The 19,558-nt window shown below is 39.5% G+C and overlaps 1 protein-coding gene across 8 annotated transcripts in view; it reads right to left on the reverse strand.

The window, feature by feature from the left end:
- The window catches only part of VPS13D (vacuolar protein sorting 13 homolog D), a 224,840-nt gene that overhangs the window by 75,273 nt on the left and 130,009 nt on the right, over window positions 1–19,558 (reverse strand). For 6 of the 8 annotated variants that reach the window (XM_089773059.1, XM_089773062.1, XM_075906823.2 and 3 more), the window contains 3 exons: window positions 15,559–15,710; window positions 8,442–8,576; window positions 6,673–6,840 (listed from right to left, as the gene is read on the reverse strand). In XM_089773059.1, the coding sequence (XP_089629185.1) occupies window positions 6,673–6,840; window positions 8,442–8,576; window positions 15,559–15,710 (455 nt within the window). The remainder of the gene's footprint in view (window positions 1–6,672; window positions 6,841–8,441; window positions 8,577–15,558; window positions 15,711–19,558) is intronic. The other 2 variants (XM_075906826.2, XM_075906824.2) reach the window with 1 other exon arrangement.

Below are 19,558 nucleotides of genomic sequence, written 5' to 3' on the forward strand. Positions count from 1 at the left end.
AGAGTTAATCCAGCTCTGTACAGCCATAGAATGGATTCCCATAAGGATTGCAAATCGTAGACAAATCACGTACAGTGTCTGAAAAGCTGATTCTCACATAAAATAGCACAAAGCAATTACAAAGTACATTAAACTTGTGAATCATTTTACACTAGGAATTGTATTGCCTCAGCACAATATTTATTTATTAGTAATGGGTACAATGAAACAGACTTTCAGTCAGAAAAGGGCACAGAATCAATACAGGGCTTTAATTATTTTGGTATTTAGCTTAGCATCTAACATGCATTTCTGACTGAGAAGTCTCTGAAAGGATAATAATTTTAGATAAGGCAGATAAAAAAAGTTTTCATGGCAAGAATTTAAGTCATTTCTGTGCATATGGCCACTGTAGGAGCCTCTATGCAGAGGGAATCAAATTCCCTCAGGTGCCTATATTTAGGATCAAAGTACTTTTTAAAATATAAAAGTTTTAGTCTCCAAGGGATAAAAAATTACAAAACTGTCTGAAATGAACTTTATTTAACCTAAGAGTTTGTGCCAACTTAAATACACAACTTCTTTCAGGCAGGAGAAGGCATTTACTCACTGCGTATTCTGAGATGCATGGAGAAGCCATTATAGAAATAATCAACAGTACTGTAATACAGAAAAGCCTTAAAATGACAAAAACAGACAACTAATAAACAGCTTACATTTCAGTTCATGCAGGCACTCTCTCTGTATATATTTCTTTTAAAGTGATCATTAAAGTTTAGCCTCACTTATTTATTTGAACAAAACAGATCTATTCCTATTTACAGCCTCCAACTCCAAATCTAATATAAATGTTATTAAGAGATCTTATAAGATACCAGGTAACTGAAAAACAAATACAATTTGGGAAAGATATTCCAGCCATCTTTGGCTAGTAATTACTAGATGTGAAGGATAGTTCATCAAGTTTTGGCTGTACTGTCAACTCCACAGCATTGGCTGAATCAATAAAAAGACACAATTTCTGGCACCACTGAACCAGGTGAAAATGTTTGTCATGAAAGCAGACACTAATTAATCATACTGTCTCTACAGATGGCACCAATGGAGCAAGATGAACATGATCTATTGGCCAGATTACGTTTTCTGCTGAACAGTTATGGTCAGATTCACATTTTTTCTCTTTATACTTAGCAAAAATTAAAAATGTACCAACGTGGCATACAGCAAGATACATATTTTAAAGAGAAAGACAGATTTACTTAATTTTACTCATTGCAACTGTTTCACAAGTTATATTTGAAATCCAAGTTTTAAGCTACATTGGCATTCTAGGGTTAGATCTTCAGTACAAATAGTTTGGAAGGAGCCTTCACCTCCATCACAAGAGTCTTGCTCACCCATGCCCCATAAGCAGGAGGATTATCACTCTGCTGAGAGAAGCCCTTTTAGGGAAGGAGACTATTGGCTGGTCAATTTACATTCAGTTACAATGGGAATTTGGTATTTAACTGCCCTCTATGTCTTTGAAAATCTCCTGAACAGAAACTTTAGTTGCAAATGACTCTGAAGTTCAAAGAATGACCTTGCCCTTGTGAAAAATGCAGTAAGGCTTGTGCATTTAAAGACGGAGATTTATGAGACTTTCACTGCAGATGTGATTGCAACCAGGAAGCAAATATATACGGAAAGGAAATACGGTAGAAATAGATATCAATGGTTCGAACGGATGGGTCCTGAGAACATGCAGCACTGTGAGCACAGAATATAGGTGTACTTGTTCACCTGGACAACTCTAAGGAACTTCAGTACCAATCAGCCCATATTTGTGACATTGGTAATGCCTGGATATAGATGATGTGATGGGAGGTCTTAGCTGCTGGTTTAGATTGTTTTGTATGAATCATACAGAACACTCAATATTGATTCTCCCATCTTCACACCAGTATGAGGTTTTGTCCGTAATTTTATGGAGGCCCAAGGGTTGGAAAGGTTGCTGGGGGCAAGTGGGGTATTTATCATTTACATTTACACACTGAAGCAGTGTTGATCTTGGTTAACCCTTGCAGCTACTCAACAGACAAGGTGTAAAGACTCAAATAACCTGATCTAGGATACAACTGCTAATTCTGAAGATTCTGTTTACTAAGAAGACTATTAAAGAGATCTCTGGCAGTTCTACTAGGTATGAAAACCCTGGTCCCGATTTATCTGTTATTAGAATGCCCAATACTACTCCAGTTTTGAGCTTTTAAACTGCTCTTCCTATTAGTCGGAGAAAACAAAGTGTATAAAAGGTAGATCTGGGCACATCTAAGCCACAGTCCATGCTCCTATTGATCTACTGTCTGCTTCCCTAGTGAAGTACAGCCTTCTTAAAATTTCTACTGGATGCGAACATCTCCACCTGCAGTAAGATAGGTCCCTGAATAACAGCTGCAATATTACTTGGTCCAGAGACTGCACAGCATTGTCTCTCTGCTTTAGCTCCTTTTATGTGGAGTACTCTGATTGAAACAAAGTAATGTTTTGTCCAGGACAGCGTCCATAAGCTCTCAGGTCAACTTTTTGAGTTCCCTTTTCTGGTTTACATATGCTGCAGCTGTCTGGTCGCCGAACTGGCTCAGGGAGTGCTCTTTCCTCAAGTGATCAGTGAAGTCTTGAAGGGCCAACCTAATTACTTATCTCTAGCAAAAGTTGACATTTTGAAGCCTCTCATACCTTGACTATGTTCCGTGTGTGTCTTCAATGTGCTTCTCATATTTAAATGCTGGTGCCTGTGGCTAGGCTAGGGCTTTAGGGACCAGATTGTGAAAGGAGAATTGTTACATAAGACAGTGGATCCCTCTTGAATGGTATTTTCACATTCCTTTGTTTCCTTTGGAAATTAATCTATTGTCATAAGACTCTCTGAAACTCTCACACGTATTGTTTTTAGGATTGGTGTAATCTCAGTACAGGACATTAGAAGACACAGAAGCTGCAGGCAAAGAAGGATTGATATCACTCAGCTCCATGATACTTGGAAATTAGAAACTGAATCATATCGATTTTTTTCCTGAGTCAGAAAGACTATGGCACTTCTTGTGTCTGTCTCAATCCCAGGTGAATGATTTTCCAAAATAGAATTAGGTCTATTAAAAATCTTTGTGCTTGAAGCATGGACTATATATCCTCATATCAACTGAGACTGGATATTTCATATGCCTTATAACTAACGATCTATTTTATCTCATACACATCGTGAATGAGAAGTTGGCAAACAGCAGTTTTTTGTACGAAAAAAAGGTCACTTTTCTAAGGAAAATCGTGAATATTGTACTTGCATTTCCAAATAATGTTAATAAGTTTTAGATAAGAATTACAAATAAATAATATAAACTAATTATGCCCTAGCTTTCTTCAGATTTGGAAACAAAAGTAGCTTAATATGATCTATATATCTTTAATGCCCCTTGCCTCTTTGCTGTCACTCATTAAGTAAAGAAGAAGAAAAGGATTGTCTCTCATCGTCCTATCACAGGTAACCTATGTTTGGGATTTTCCTAAGAAAAGAGCACAGGGATAATTCTGGGAGTTTCCCGTACTTTGCCCCTCTGGAAGATGCTCTGTATATTCTGTGCTCAGTGCAGCTGTTCTGGTACAGTAATTACAGCCTCTCCAGCAGGAGTAGTCCATTTGGATTTTTGTCAAGGTCCTAATTTCTAAAGCGAAGTATAGTTCATGTCCAGACTCCAGAGAAGAAAATAAACAACAAGAACAAGAAAGAGACTGATTTCATGGTTCATTCAAAAGCATCTGATAGTGCAGATTTAGCCTGTGGTCCACCTATTGACTATCCTTGCCAGTGTAAACTGATTGGAGGTAATAATAGTATGCAGTAGTTGGCAATCAAAAAAGCAAGCTTCCACAACCAGAGGAAAAAGTGTAAACTCTAAACTACCATTGACACAATATACGAATACTTTCTTTCCCACAAACAGAAGTGTTATTACTTGTTTAATGTCTTTCTTAAGCCTTGAACAAACAACTACCGTTCACCATGTGATAAGCCTTTTATGACTGGGGTGTGTTTCTCTGTAGAGGCCTTAATTCTATCCACCCACAAAGACAAAAGAGTAACATTACAAAAACATGCAAAAGCACTGATATTCAGACTGTTAAGCTCATTATCTAAATTCCCATGTAAGTTCTCATTCAGTTCTATTTTAGACCATCTTGTTCCCAAACTGATAGAATACTTCTTTAGAATCCACCATGTTCTGTGATGGAAATGTTTTATACCAGGGGTGGCCAACCCATTAAACAAAGAGAGCTAAAACAGTGGTGGAAAAAATGTGAAGAGCTGCACCAGAATTTTTATTTTTTAGCAATTTTTGTTGAGGAAAAAAAAAAGGACCCCCTTGAAAAGAAAAGACAAGGCTTTTTGGCCACATCAGGCTCCCGTTTTGAATTGCCACACCAGACGGCTCCCCTACCTCGGTGAGCACAGGGACCACTTCTAGGGGCGCAGGGGCAGCTTTGCGAGCCATACTTTGGTGGGGGGAGGGAGGGACGAGCCGCACGTGGCTCGCAAGCCGCAGGCTGGCCACCCCTGTTTTATACATTCTTAAATGGGGTACTCTTTCTACATCAGAAAGTTCTCATGGGAGGGAGATATTATTCCAACTTTACTTTACATATAAAAAACTGAGGTAGAGGTTATTTGCCCAAGACAACAAAGGGAATCAGTGCCAAAGCCAAGGTGTGTTTTTACAGCGCTAGCACAGTGATACTCAGAAATGTTGCTCGGGAGCTGCAAGTGGCTCTTGAATGTGTTTCCTGTGGCTTTTGGCAGCACCTGATATTAAAACACCATTGATTTATTTTTAATTATTAACCAATCATGTTTTTATTATGTTGTTAACCAATTGTAGTTGAAAAATACTACTTGATCAGTCATTTTGCCGTGAGAACTATATAGAGAGTATTTACAAATACTATATATTTTAGAGTTTGTCTGTCTGTTTGATCAAGAACTCTTAAACAGTAAGAGCTAGGTCCACCAAGTTCAGTATACAGCTTCCTCTTCTCATAATTTAAAGCAACATAAGGTTTTAGTTGTGCCCAGAAAACGGGATTGCTTCTCATAAAACCAAATAGAAAATAGACAGAATCACCAAATCAAGTATAGTCCTCAAAATTGACATAACTAAGTAAATGTTGAAGGAAACTGAACCATGGTGAGTGAGAAACATATGATGCACCTGGAATAGAACTGCTTCTCAAGAAAGCTTACAGAAAAGAGATAAAATGGAGGAATTTGTAGTGCTCTGTTTTGGAACAGACACATCAATGCTTAAAATGTTTGAAAACTAGAAGACAATGTTATTGGAAACCAAACTGATTATAGCCCTTTTTTGTTAAAACATAGGAAACGATAAGAGTTTATAATAATGAAGAGAAAAATACAATTGATTGAATTCACATTTTAAAAAAATGAAATGGACAAATTTTAACAATCCCCATTTTTAAGCAATTCAAAATAAAAATTAACCATCAAAACAACACTATTTTTGAAAAATAGAATAATTTAAATTAACATTTTCCTTTTATTTTTAAAAAAGTTAATTGAGTTAAGGACCTAAGGACCTATAATTTTCCAGAGAGAGAGAGAGAGAGAGAGACAGAGACACTGATAGTGAAAGTATACAAATGATTTTTTTCATGCCACTCTGGCTTTTTTGGGTAATGTTAGTCACTAATTTGGGTCATGAACCATTGAGATCTGAGTATTGGTGGTCTAACACAATGGCCTCAGGGTTTATTATTGGAAGCTACCACAATACAAAAAATAAAATAAAATAATTCAAGGTGTTCCTGGCTCTAAGTCCTGTGCAGAGACTATTTCTCTCTCTCAGGCACAAACAAATTAACAAGATTCTAGAAAAAGTTACAGCACTAGTGCTCCTAATCAACTTACCTCCACTCTCTTTGGGACAAAATCATTTGCACCATAGTACATGGTGGTGTAATAGGATTATTTATTAGCTAAATTTAAATAAAAAGTCAGAAAACTAGAAAGCAATGCCTGGATAGTAGCACAAACTTTTTTTTTCTTTAAATGACTAATTTTCAAAACAAGCAAACGAAGTTTAAAAACTGGTAAAATAAAATGTGGTATTCTATTTCACAGAAAAACTATCATTCAAAGTAGTGCAAGGAAATCCCTCAACCTCAGACACACAATAATCTGCATATTCACATCATCTTAATTGATTAAATTCCAAGTAAAAAATTAAACCTGAATATCCAAAAGCCCTATACACATCCTAACATTTCAGCAGGACAACAACAGTTAATCCACAGTTCTGTTCTATGCACGCTCATGTTTTAACTATGATGGAGAATTATTGTATCATTAATTGGGGCCCTGAACTTACAAACACATATGTAAGTGAGTAACTCTAAGCACCTGAGTAATTCCATTGACTTTAGTAGGGCTTCTCATATGCTTAAAGTTAACTGTATACAAAAATATTTGCTAGGCCTGCACCCCAAACACAGTTTTTATTCCACAAGTAAGAACTATTGAATTTAAAATTCAAGAAAGATCTGTTTATAATTAGTTCTAATGTATCTATGAATATGCAACTTGTCTTTTTAGTGGGGTAATTTGCACTTTGTCCACAGATTTTTTCATGTGATAACAATTACCTTGGCAGCAGAGTCGGATACTCCATGTGTGACATTTCTTATAAGGCCACCAACATTTCCATATTTTATTAGCCCTGTAACACCTTCTGAAACATCGTTCAGGAGACCCATCGGGTTGCCAAGGAAATCCACTGAACCCAGAATCCTTGCTGCCTGACTAAGCAGCTCCTATAAAATAGTTAAATTAAAAACATTATCTACACATCTGATTTCATGGTCAGCAGGGATAATAGCATTTTAAAAACTACAACATGTTAACATTTGACCCCTGGAAAGAACAAAAAGATGTGAAAGTCAAAACATTATAATGAGAGACATGATTAACAATATTTGTACTTTAAAATACAATTTTCTAATTGGTAAAAATATCTAATAGGATATCTGTCTATCAAGCTGTGTCTGTAGACCAATTTGAAAAATGGGAACACAATTTTACTCTTTTACACTCAAGAGACCAATTCTCCTCAAAGTAAAAAGTACAGGCAGTCCCCGGGTTACGTACAAGATAGGGACTGTAGGTTTGTTCTTAAGTTGAATCTGTATGTAAGTCGGAACTGGTGTCCAGATTCAGCCGCTGCTGAAACTGACCGCCAGTTCTGACTTACATACAGATTCAACTTAAGAACCCCAAGCTTCCCCAAGTCAGCTGCTGCTGAAACTGATCAGCGCTGATTCCAGGAAGCCTGGGGCAGAGCAACTCTGCCTCGGGCTTCCTGTAGTCAGCGCTGGTCAGTTTCAGCAGCGGCTGACTTGGGGACGCCTGGGGCAGAGCAGCTGGAGTGCTGCTGGGTTGCTCCAGTAGCACCACTCCTCGGCGCTACTGGACCAACCCAGCAGCACCCCAGCTGCTCTGCCCCAGGCGTCCTGATTCAGCCACTGCTGAAACTGACCAGCAGCGGCTGAATCAGGACCTGGGGCAGAGCAGCTGGGGTGCTGCCGGGTTGGTCCAGTAGTGCCCAGAGCGGCGCTGCAGGATCAATCGGCAGCGCCCCAGCTGCTCTGCTCCAGGGTCCAAAACAAAAGCCTGGTCTGCTGGGGGGGGGGGGGGCACACTAGCCGCGGCCCCCCCCCCCCCCGCAGACCAGGGACACCGGGAGCAGAGCCGCAGCAGCAGCGGGGTGCCGCGCCTCTGAGGCTTTGCTCTGGCAAAGTCTCAGAGGCGCGGGACCCCCCCGCGGCTGCGGCTTCAGTCCCGGTGCCTGTGGTCTGCTGGGGACGGTCCCCAGCAGACCACAGGCACCGGGACTGAAGCGGCAGCAGCGGCGGTTCCCCGCCCGGTGCCCCTGGTCTGCTGGAGATGGTCTCCAGCAGACCAGGGGCACGAGAGCAGCTTACGAACGGGGCTCTCTCGCCCCGGAGCTCGCAGGTAGCAATCCGCTACCTCGACCTCCGGGGCGAGAAAGCCCCGTTCATAAGTGCGGATCCAACATAAGTCGGATTCGCGTAAGTCGGGGACTGCCTGTATATCAGAACATTAAAGATGGAGGAGGCAAAAGTTAATGATTTCGACAGAGCTAGAAAGTTTGATGCCAGAGGAATATCTGACCCCTAACATCAAATATATATATAGATAAATAAAAGAGAGAGAGAGAGAGAGAGAGAGAGAGAGAGAGAGAGCGCACACAAGCATAATATGCTTAAGCACTACATATTTACGCATTACAGTAGAGAAAGAAATGTACTATTTTGTAAATTTGATAAAGAGCTCCTAAAACAGAAAAGTTTTAAACTTTTTGTGGATGCCACAGTATGATTTATCTGACACTCACCTCTTGAAAATGCTTAAGGATATCATTAATGATAAACTCCTTTGTTTCATATGGGTGGACCCTAGTGAATGGATCCAGGATAATCACTGCATCTTCAAATCGGATTAGAGGAAATCCCAGTGTGCTTTTCAGTGCCTAATTAAATGAAAAACTGGAATTACGACTTCTGTTACACTTTACTTCCCATTCATATTTGAACTAACTGATTTCCGATCAGGCAACAAATGAAATTTATCTAACAGCTATAAAAACTAGTTCCTGACATGTAAATGGAACACAGTGTATTGGCATCTACCCAAAGCCCTATTATCTGAACCTATGCATTATCCAATTCCTTTTATTGCTGGGGGGACAAGGAAAGGATTTAGATAAAGTGAAGGTTTGGATAATAAAGAAGAGCTCCCCAGTCACAGCTGTGGGGACGAGGATGCTACTGGAGAGGCCATCCTGCTCCTGAATGGCTCAAGCAGGAGCACAAGGAGCCCTCTGCAGCCCTGCTGTCATAGGACTGAGTGAGCTAGAGCTGCAGAGGGTTTCCTGCGCTGCTGTAGGGCAGGTGACACTGGATCTCTATAGGCACAAGGTGCACAGGAGGCTGTGGTCCTGGCGGGCAGAGTAGAGAACAGAAGTCTCTGTTCTTTCCGAATTGCAGCCTCCCCCAGCACCTTCTGCATGCAAGGATCTAGTGTCAGCAATCCTAGTGGCAGTGCAAGGAGCTCTCTGCAGTCCCACTTAGATTACATTGGAATGAATGAGCAGAGCAGAGACCTTCCTTCCCCCAAGTTGGAGTTCTAGCAGGGGAAAGATGAACCCCAGGTGCAGGGAGGAGGTGCCCTGCCGCTGAGTGGCTCTTAACCTCTCAACTACCTTAATTCCTGATTATTCAGATAAAATGAGTCTCCCCTCCCCCCCTGCATGTTATTTGGATACCTAGAAGCATAAAGTAATCACACTGTAATTATGGAAATAATTTTGGTCATTTCTAATTGTTTGAACCCTATTTGCCCACTGCATAGAATAATATTAAGTGTACCTCCTAATAAATGTTAGTGTACTTAATATTATTCTATGCAGTGGAAAATAGGGTTCAAAAAATTAGAATAAATCTGTTAGTCTCTAAGGTGCCACAGGACTCCTAGTTGTTTTTGCAGATACAGAAAACAGGGTCACCCCTCTGAGACTTAGGATGAAGTGATATTACCTACACAATTTCCTAGAGTCCACAGGTATTAACATACCTCAGTCTGTTCTCTCATCATCTTTGTTTAGTGGAATTTACGTAGAATTTACTTTTTCAAATTAACTTTGTGAAGGAAATGAGGTGGGTGAGGTAATGTCTTTTATTGGACCAACTTCTGTTGATGGAAGAGCCAAGTTTTTGAGTTTCAAAGAACTCTTCTTTGCGAAAAGGTAACCAGAGCGTTAAGTTAAATACAAGGTGGGGCATTAACCCACGTTGCAAGCCACCAGTTAAAATGAAGTGGGGAATGAACACAAAGGAAAGCGCACAGCAGCGGGGCCAGCTGCCAGGACTCCGCAGCAGTGGGACCAGCTATGGTGGTGAAGCCAGCTGCGGGATCAGCAGCCTGGACTCCCGGCATCTGGGAGCCTGTGGAGGAAGGGCTGGCTGCAGCGGTGGGGCTGGATGCTAGGATCCCAGGAGGGGGTCGGCTGCCAGACCCAGGAAAGGGGCAGAGCCTGGAGTGAGGTGCGATGATCCTTCCCTAATCCTCTAAAACATTTAACTATGTAACTGATAAAATTTTGATTGATTACACAGTTAATGTTTTCTATATTTTTTACATTCCTAGTGGTAGTACAGACATGAGCTAAGTCTCTATTTAAAGAATAAAAGTTTAATGGTCTGTACATTCACAAGTTGGCCAAGAGACTGAGGCGAGCAGCACTGCTCATCTTCATAGAATCATAGATCTGGAAGAGACCGCAGGAGGTCATCAAGTCCAGTCCTCTGCCCAAGGCAGGACCAATCTCAACTAAATCAACCCAGCCAAGGTTGTGTCAAGCCAAGACTTAAAAACCTCTAGGAATGGAGAGTTCACCACCTCCCTAGATAACCCATTCCAGTACTTCATCACCTTCCCAGTGAAATAGTTTTTCCTAATATCCAACCTAGACCACCTCCACTGTAAATTGAGACCATTGCTCCTTGTTCTGCCATCCATCACTACTGTGAACAGCCTCTCTCTATCATCTTTGGAATCTCTCTTCAGGAAGTTGAAGGCTGCTATCAAATCCCCCCTCACTCTTCTCTTCTGCAGACTAAACAAACCCAGATCTCTCATTCTCTCCTCATAGGTCATGTGTTCCAGCCCCCTAATCATATTGGTTGCCCTCTGCTGGACCCTCTCCATCTTGGACATCATCGATGAGAAAGTAAGATTGAAACGGACAATTCTCTTTATGAACAGCTATCCACTGAATCATTCATTAGGGCTAGCACACTGACAATATGGAGTTCAGAATCTGCAAGTGTGCCAGTTTGACAGTATTAAAAAGTCCAATACGTGATTTCTGATCTCAGAACTAACACTTAATTGATGTTGCATTCATAGAACTCTAAGGCCTTGTCTACATTAAACCCTCTTGTTGATCTCATCTATGCAATTTCAGCTGCACAAATAGCATAGCTGATGTCAACGTGCTTACCGTGGTGTCTTGTATGTGGGAGCAATCCTCACATCAACTCTGGCTACTTTTCTCATCCTGGTGGAGTACCAGAGTTGATGGGAGAGCACTCAGAGATTGATTTATCAAGTCTAAGCAGACATGATAAATTGACCACTGGTGGATTGATCATTGCAGTGTCTATCCACCATGTAGTGAAGACGAGCCTTGAAACTTACTCTTAGATAAATAAAGCTTTGGCAGAAACTTTTCTATCTGTGAAGAGTAATAAATTTTGGCAGAACATTTTCTGTTAATGAACAGTAGCTCTAAACTATATATGGCTGGGGTGAGGGATAGCATTAGTGATGTTACTGCTATCAGTGTCCCAACATATTATATCTAGAAGAGAGGGGGATTACATGAAACCAGTGTCACTGTGTCTCCAATAGTGATTGTTGGCCAAAAGACGAGCATGTTATAGTCTTCTGTCTTATATTTTAATATAAGCATAATAATTTTGGAAAAGTCAATTTAGGAAAATAAATTTAAAAAAAGACGGTGATGGTGACATTTAGATTGAAAAACATCTGTTGTATATTGAAAATGTTTACCTTTTGTCTCATTTTATCAAGAACACTAAAACTAAGAAAATGTAGAAAGGCAATGAAGACTAAATTTCCTTTTTATTTCAGTCTGTAAGTGACATCTGTTGCTGAAGCATTTACTAACTTCAAAATTCAAACCAAACACCTAATCCATTGAGACTCTTTAGGTATTAACAAACCTTTGGCATTTGTGTTATATCTTTCTACATTAATCTTTGTTACACCCATTGGTAAAATGTAAAATTAAATCAGGTAAAGTGAGTTACTCTGCCATCTGCAGGCCACTAAATTATGTTACAAAGCTAGTATAAGGGTTTGTGTATGTGCTTCGGGGGGACAGAATTAGGAAATATTCAGTATCATACAGCCACTGAATAACTAAATAAATACAATAGTGTACAACCCTGTCACTTATTTACAGAAGTATCAAGCTGTTTACTGTCCATGATCATTAGATGTTACATAAAGCAGGTGTGTTGATATAACTAACTAATAAAAATGATAATCTATCTGCACGGACATTGACAAAAATTCATCCCCAAGCCTTAAAAACAATTGAGGAGGTAGGGAAAATATCTACCCATACAGCATAAATTTACTTAGATATAAACAGTATTGCAAGTTCTCTCTTTTTCTCCCAATCTAATCTGTACAAGACACAATTGACTGGAACTCCCTTCTCTGAAAAGTTCATACATGTTACTTTCCCACTAACTGTTTTTATAAAGGGGAAAAAAAGGTTGCATGCCCAGTTTTCTCTTGAGACACTGCTCATAGCTGCTGGGATGTCAGAGTCAACAATACCAGTTTCTTTCCATTAAAAACAAGGCAAGAGACCAGCAAAAGTATTTAAGATTTGTGAAAACACATTTCGTGTTCTAGCTAAATATTGTCTTTGTTTGATAAAGTGCGTATCTCTAAAACAACTTGTGTTACCAACTAGCCTGGCTAGTCAGGCAGTCCTACACACACTACCACTTCCCTCAAGCTGATCTGGATGAGGAGCATTCTTCTTGTGCCAATGCAAAAACAAAATATCCTTTCCTTTTGAATCCCTTGTTAAACCACAAAGAATAACAAAAACCTATGCTTAATTTGTCCTTGTTCTTGGCATATGTGCTAAAAACCATCAGAGTTTGAGGGGATGAAACTCATTTCATTCCCTATAACTAAGAGGTCCCCAGGGTTCTATGGCACCACCTAACATACCACCACCACCACCACAAAAAAACAAACAAACACACACACACACACACGTTTACAATGTATTGTTTAGTATTGTTTGTATTAGTGGGGTCATTTATTATTTAAATTTATTGTGTGCCCACTTAAAACAGTCAATTTTGAATTTATTTGTCACTGATGTTATTTTCATAGCACTAGCAATTTATTTTTTGCATTGCTGACATTTTTACTAAACACTATGTTGGGCTATTTTGTTTTACCCAGATTGTATGAACTTCCACCCCTTGCTTTAATTTTATGATGAACACAAAAAAGGGTTAACAGTGGAAAGTTTTGGTCCCAGAAAAATTAATAGGCTTTAGGCCTCTCATCATTTCAGGCAGACGGTAAAGCCGGTCAGGGAACGACAATATTCTGTTTCATGACAACTTCCAAGGTTTTGAAATGTATTTTTATTGTGCACTGGTTTTTACAAAATGAAATTGTGATCTCTCCATCTGCATTTTCCCTGTATGCTTTGGTTGACAAAATGGCAATTTTGGACCAAAAAAAAAAAAAAAAAGTAAAGTGCACGACCAGCTCTAGCAACCAGTTCTCCGACATATCTATGAATTTTCATGTTACAATTACCCTCTAGTGGTCCTCCTATACTTATTGATAGCCTGCTCCATACAACCGAGGAGCTTACTTCGTCACCTGCTCTCTCCTTCTACTGTCCCCATTCCCTCCAAACACTCCTTCCTTTCTTGCCATTGCTTTAGAAAGTGACAGTAGCTTGACATTCTCCATAAATCATTAAGAGGCTACTCTGAATTAAAAAATCCTTGCAGTCAGAGGTAGCGTTACCCCACTTAACACTGATTCTATAATTAAAGTCAATGGGGTCCCTCCCATCAGTGTAACAGCAGAATTCAGCTCTGAGAACCAAAAAGCGCCTAAAGGCAGCTGAGCTCCTGCATGCTTACTTTCCCTTCTACTGGAAATGTTCTGCCTTCTGCACTAACAAAAAGTATACAAGTTTCTTGAAGCAGACACTGCAAAATGCTTAGCAGGAAAAAGGCACAACTGACAGATCAAAATACCTCCAGAGCAATACAGGTCAGATGACCCTGGAGTCTGCCTCATACTGGAGCAACTACCTTATTCTAAATTAAAGATCACAGACTGAATCATTATTAGCAATGTTGCAGTAAGCAAAAGATGAACTACAAGAAACTTTCAGAGGTTCATATGGATGTAATTATGGCTGCCACAAAGATCCACTGCTCGTTTCATGATTTTCCTCAGGACTTCAAAGAATGTAAGAGCAGATTGCATGGCAAGAAATTCAGACTGGCTTGAGATTCCAGACCATGAGAATACTATGTAAGTAGATTCCTAAAACTTCTCTTGGATTCAACTCTCTGGATTTGATAAGTGCCAGGTCAATGAAGAACTGCATGAAAAGGAAATCTGAGCAATTTTAATCATTTGTCCAGTAAGGGAGGAGTCTGAAAGGGAAGAACTATCTGAAATCCCATGTACTGATGAATTCCTATTCCTATTGATGAACTGGCATTTCCTAGTTACACTCCAAACTTAAAGCATCAGGACTCATACAGATGTTAAGAACTAGTTACTACCTGTACTAAAATTTCCTTTTCATATCAGACGGCAAATTAATTGCTTTGGTTGTACATCATCTTATCTCTAGAAGACTCCAATGGTTTTATGGACCAGCATGTCATAGGCCTCCAGGAGAGAGAGAGAGAAAACTGCTTCAAAATCCTCTGTTATATATTGTAACTGAATGTACTTTCATAAATCACCTGCTGTGAAATAAAAGCACTAGCTTTAAATTCTAGTATTCTGGTCTTACTTGTGTGGGACTCATCTAAGGCTCTGGTTTATCTATTTTTAGTTACCCTTAATTATTGCTTTTTAGTTTTTGAGTGCATGAGAGAGAAAAAAATTAATTAATATTCCCCATTCCCCCACTATTATACAGTATTTCACTCGGCAGATGTTATCCACTCAGCCCCAGTTACATCAGTTGCCATTGCCTGATCCCAGTGTTGTCTTCAAGTCGTCATTGTCAAGTCCAAGTCGAGTCTCAAGTCCCTAAAGTCACTTTCGAGTCAAGTCCCAAGTCGAGTCTCAAGTCTTAATTTAAAAAATGTCAAGTCACTTTTGTACAAGCCATCAATAGCGGCATTTTTGGACAATTTTTTCACCAAGTCGATTCAACAAAATTAGCAAGTCTCAAGTCAAGTCACGAACAATGAACCTGAGTCGAGTCTCAAGTCGAGTCACCTGGGCGACTTAAGTCGGACTCGAGTTCAAGTAGTGGGACTCGAGTCAACAACTCTGCCTGATCCCTATCATCTTGTTTTAACTACTGATGACAACAATTCCTTTAAATGAGTGCAGTAAGTATTTTCTCTTGATAATATAGCAAAGGCAGCATGCCTGCGCTTCTTATAATAACCGGGGAGTTTTAAACCTCTAGCCATAAGCTGTTGCATCAAGAAGTTAACATGTGGTGTTGAAGCAAGGAGCCTCTGAATCTACTCCTATAAGAAAGCTTGTACAACATGTTGTAACACAGGAAGATGCTACGTAAGTGAAAAAAGAGAGCATCAAGTCAAAAATGCACCCAACTTTCTCTCTCATAATAAATCCCGCCACTTAAAGTAAATCTAATCAGTGCACCAGCTTACCTTGAGGTCTGAAGGCAGTTTATTGGAAGTGAAGACACTCAACTTCATCAGTGGCACGCTGATTTTAAGATTTTCAAAGTAGTATCGCTTCTGCGCCCCATCTTGATCAGTGGTCTTTTCATGGAGGTTTCCATCATATTTTTCAACCTCTGCTAGGAAAGCATAACATAGGAATAAAAATTAGCTAATTATGAAGGGATACAAAACTATGAATGGCTGAAGATTATGAAGGGATTCAGTTTGTAATGTTTGAATGAGGAATTTCCTATATGTGATGGCAGTTCAACTTAGAGAGTTCAGTTGGACTCATCGCTACTCAATAAACCTGCTTTTGACATGGGAGAAGCCCCATTGGTTTATTCAGTGTTTTCATCTCAAACCATGATTCCTTACTTATAGCTAGTTAATACATATTATGCCACCCTGACACCTAACTTGTGACCTCATACCTTAGCCTTCAGTCAGTATGTTTGCTTTTACTTCTAGCTTAGATAAACTGAGGGAGACAAAGTAGTACACAAATACCTTCTAACTACACAACCTTCACTGATTTTGAGTTGTGGTTTCAAAGGGAACTACATTTAGGAGAGCAAATATGAAATCTGGCAGTAAAATAAATGGATATTTTTTTTGCTTCCTTATACCTCTAGGTTTGAAATAATGTACTAAGTGGACAAGCATAGCAGGCTACTTGACATAAGTTTAGGTTTCTTACCCCAACTAGAATGAAAATTGAGGAAATCCCTAGGAAAAGAATTAAAATCTTTTATACAAACAGCAATTTTTCCAGTTTAGCCAAAAGAATAACCATTGCCAGAGTATGTTGAACGGGTAAAGAAAGAATTTTCTATTTAAAAATCCCCATATATGAATAAATTGGAGAATAAATAGTGGTAGCTACAGACTGATATATTCATTAATTTTCCAATTTTGCTTATTGCATTTTATTTTAATTTCATTATCACAGAATCTAAGGACTGGTCTCCATTATGCCACCTAATTCTCCGACTTCCTCGATGAGCCCTGAGATCACTGTACAGACTGCAATCCTGCCAACATTACCACCGTATTTTCTGCCGGGAAAGTAGTTCTGAACAGAAAATATCTGCAGCTAGCTCACTTTTCAGTAGCACTCTCACCAGATCCAGAGTGTACTGCTGATTTCATTAATCAGTGAATGTAGTATATGTGTTACCACAGTAAAGGAGGACACTCTACACATTCAGAGACTCATAGAAAGGTAGACCTTGGAGGGACCTCGAGTAGTCATTAAGCCCAGTCCCTTAAGCTGAGGCAGGACCAAGTAAACAAAGATAAACATATTTAAACTTCTGTAATTACTGCACACACGGATTTTTGACAAGGGTTCCCATTGTTTCAAATGACTTGTTTAAACTTAAGGATAAGATCATCTCAAATATTGTAGTATTTAACACGAAACAGTTAACCACAAGATGCTTTCTACCTCAAAGGACAATACCTACTGTAGCCTGCAAAAAAAGGTAACTATTGATTAAAACATATGCCATTTTAGTATTCAGGCACAGAACATTTTTTTCAAGCATTAAGCAGTATGCACAGCAGTCTACTAGTGCCCAACATAACATGGGCAAGTGAGACTTGAAAAAAAAAAAAAAATCTGTCTCAGAAGCCGATCAGCATGCCATACCATATAGCTCTAACGTAACGTTGGAATTCAGACATGGGAATGCACCATTCTTACCAATGGAATGTTTTGACTTTAAGTAAAGAACAATTCAGAGAACATCACACACAAAAAGCGGGGGGGGGGGGGGGGGGATAATTTATAATAAATTCAAATATGCTGCTGGCAGTAGAGACATGTAACTTTATGATTCCCCTGTAATACTCAAGAGATAATATTCATAGCACAGAAGTTTCTCTCCCTCAATGATGTGTGATGTTTATTCAATGAACAGAAATAACACTAATATTTGCTTAAAGCATACATAAATGTACTTGATTGGGTAACTGATTCAACTTATTTCTTTTGTCTGGATCTTGCTCTAACTTGCTCTAACTTTGATAAGATAACGAGCCTTGTGGATAAGGGAGAAGCGGTGGATGTCATATACCTAGACTTTAGTAAGGCATTTGATACGGTCTCGCATGATATTCTTATTGATAAACTAGGCAAATATAACTTAGATAGGGCCACGATAAGGTGGGTGCATAATTGGCTGGATAACCGTAGTCAGAGAGTTGTTGTTAACGGTTCTAAATCCTGCTGGAAAGGGATAACAAGTGGAGTTCCTCAAGGGTCTGTTTTGGGACCCGTACTGTTCAATATCTTCATCAATGATGTAGATATTGGGATAGAGAGTACTCTTATTAAGTTTGCAGATGATACCAAACTGGGTGGGGTTGCGACTTCTTTGGAGGATAGGGACATAATTCAAAATGACCTTAGCAAGTTAGAGAAATGGTCAGAGGTAAACAGGATGAGGTTTAATAAAGAGAAATGCAAAGTGCTCCACTTAGGAAGGAACAATCAGTTCCATACATACAAGATGGGAAGCGACTGTCTAGGAAGGAGCATGGCGGAAAGGGATCTAGGGGTCATAGTGGACCACAAGTTGAATATGAGTCAACAGTGTGATGCTGTTGCAAAAAAAGCAAATATGATTCTAGGTTGTATCAACAGGTGTGTTGTAAGCAAAACTCGTGAAGTCATTCTGCCGCTCTATTCTGCACTAGTTAGGCCTCAGCTGGAGTACTGTGTCCAGTTCTGGGCGCCACATTTCAAGAAAGATGTGGAGAAATTGGAAAGGGTACAGAGAAGAGCGACAAGAATGATTAAAGGTCTAGAGAACATGACCTATGAAGCCAGGCTTCATGAACTGGGCTTGTTTAGTTTGGAAAAAAGAAGATTAAGGGGGGACATGATAGCGGTTTTCAAATATCTAAAAGGGTGTCACAAGGAGGAAGGCGAAAATTTGTTCCTCTTGGTTTCTGAGGACAGGACAAGGAGTAATGGGCTTAAAGTGCAGCAGGGGAGGTTTAGATTGGACATTAGGAAAAAATTCCTAACTGTCAGGGTGGTCAAATATTGGAATAAATTGCCAAGGGAGGTGGTGGAATCTCCCTCTCTGGAGATATTTAAGAACAGGTTAGATAGACATCTGTCAGGGATGGTGTAGACGGAGCTTGATCCTGCCTTGAGGGCGGGGGGCTGGACTCGATGACCTCTCGAGGTCCCTTCCAGTCCTATTATTCTATGATTCTATGATTCTATGATTCCCTTATAGATAAATCAACAGTTCTCTATCACTACTTGAATTCAACAAATACTGATTCACCTATTATTACTATCTAGAAAATGAGGAAGGATTAGAGGGAAAATGTAAATAAAATGGCCTCTCAGGAAGAGCAGAGTTAAATGGATCCTAGAGGAAAATGAAAATAAATCAAAACCCCTGAGAACATATACCACCTGATTTGAATGATTAGCAAAGTCAAGGTGACCCATGGAGCTCCAGCCAATATTACACAGCTTGTTTAAAGCATCATACAAGTAAAAACATTCCAAAAATAATAAAAAAAACCTTTAAAAATCAATTAAAAAAACATCAACAACAAAATTAAGCAACTCCAGCAAGAAACAGGCTTCCTTTTCATTGATAATCTTGCTCCGGATTTCAGTTACATTTATTATCTCAATGGTGAATTCTGAGACAGATTGCAGTGAAATTGGTTACTTTGGAAAAAGACTTTCCTTTTTGCTCTGAATTTCTAAAGTACAGGCAGTCCCCGGGTTACGTACAAGATAGGGACTATAGGTTTATTCTTAAGTTGAATTTGTATTTAAGTCGGAACTGGTACATATTGTAGGGGAAAATCTAGCCAAACATTTCTCCAGAGCTCAGTTTTATTCTCCCACACCTCACTTCCCTCAGTCCTTTATTCTGAAGCTGAAGTGTCTGCTGAGAAAAGCTGCTCCGCGTCTCCCTGGTCTGCTGGGGGGAAGCAGCTAGTGCAG

The sequence above is a fragment of the Pelodiscus sinensis genome, chromosome 24 (assembly GCF_052426305.1).
Source record: "Pelodiscus sinensis isolate ZL-2025 chromosome 24, ASM5242630v1, whole genome shotgun sequence".
Lineage (NCBI taxonomy): Eukaryota > Metazoa > Chordata > Testudines > Trionychidae > Pelodiscus > Pelodiscus sinensis.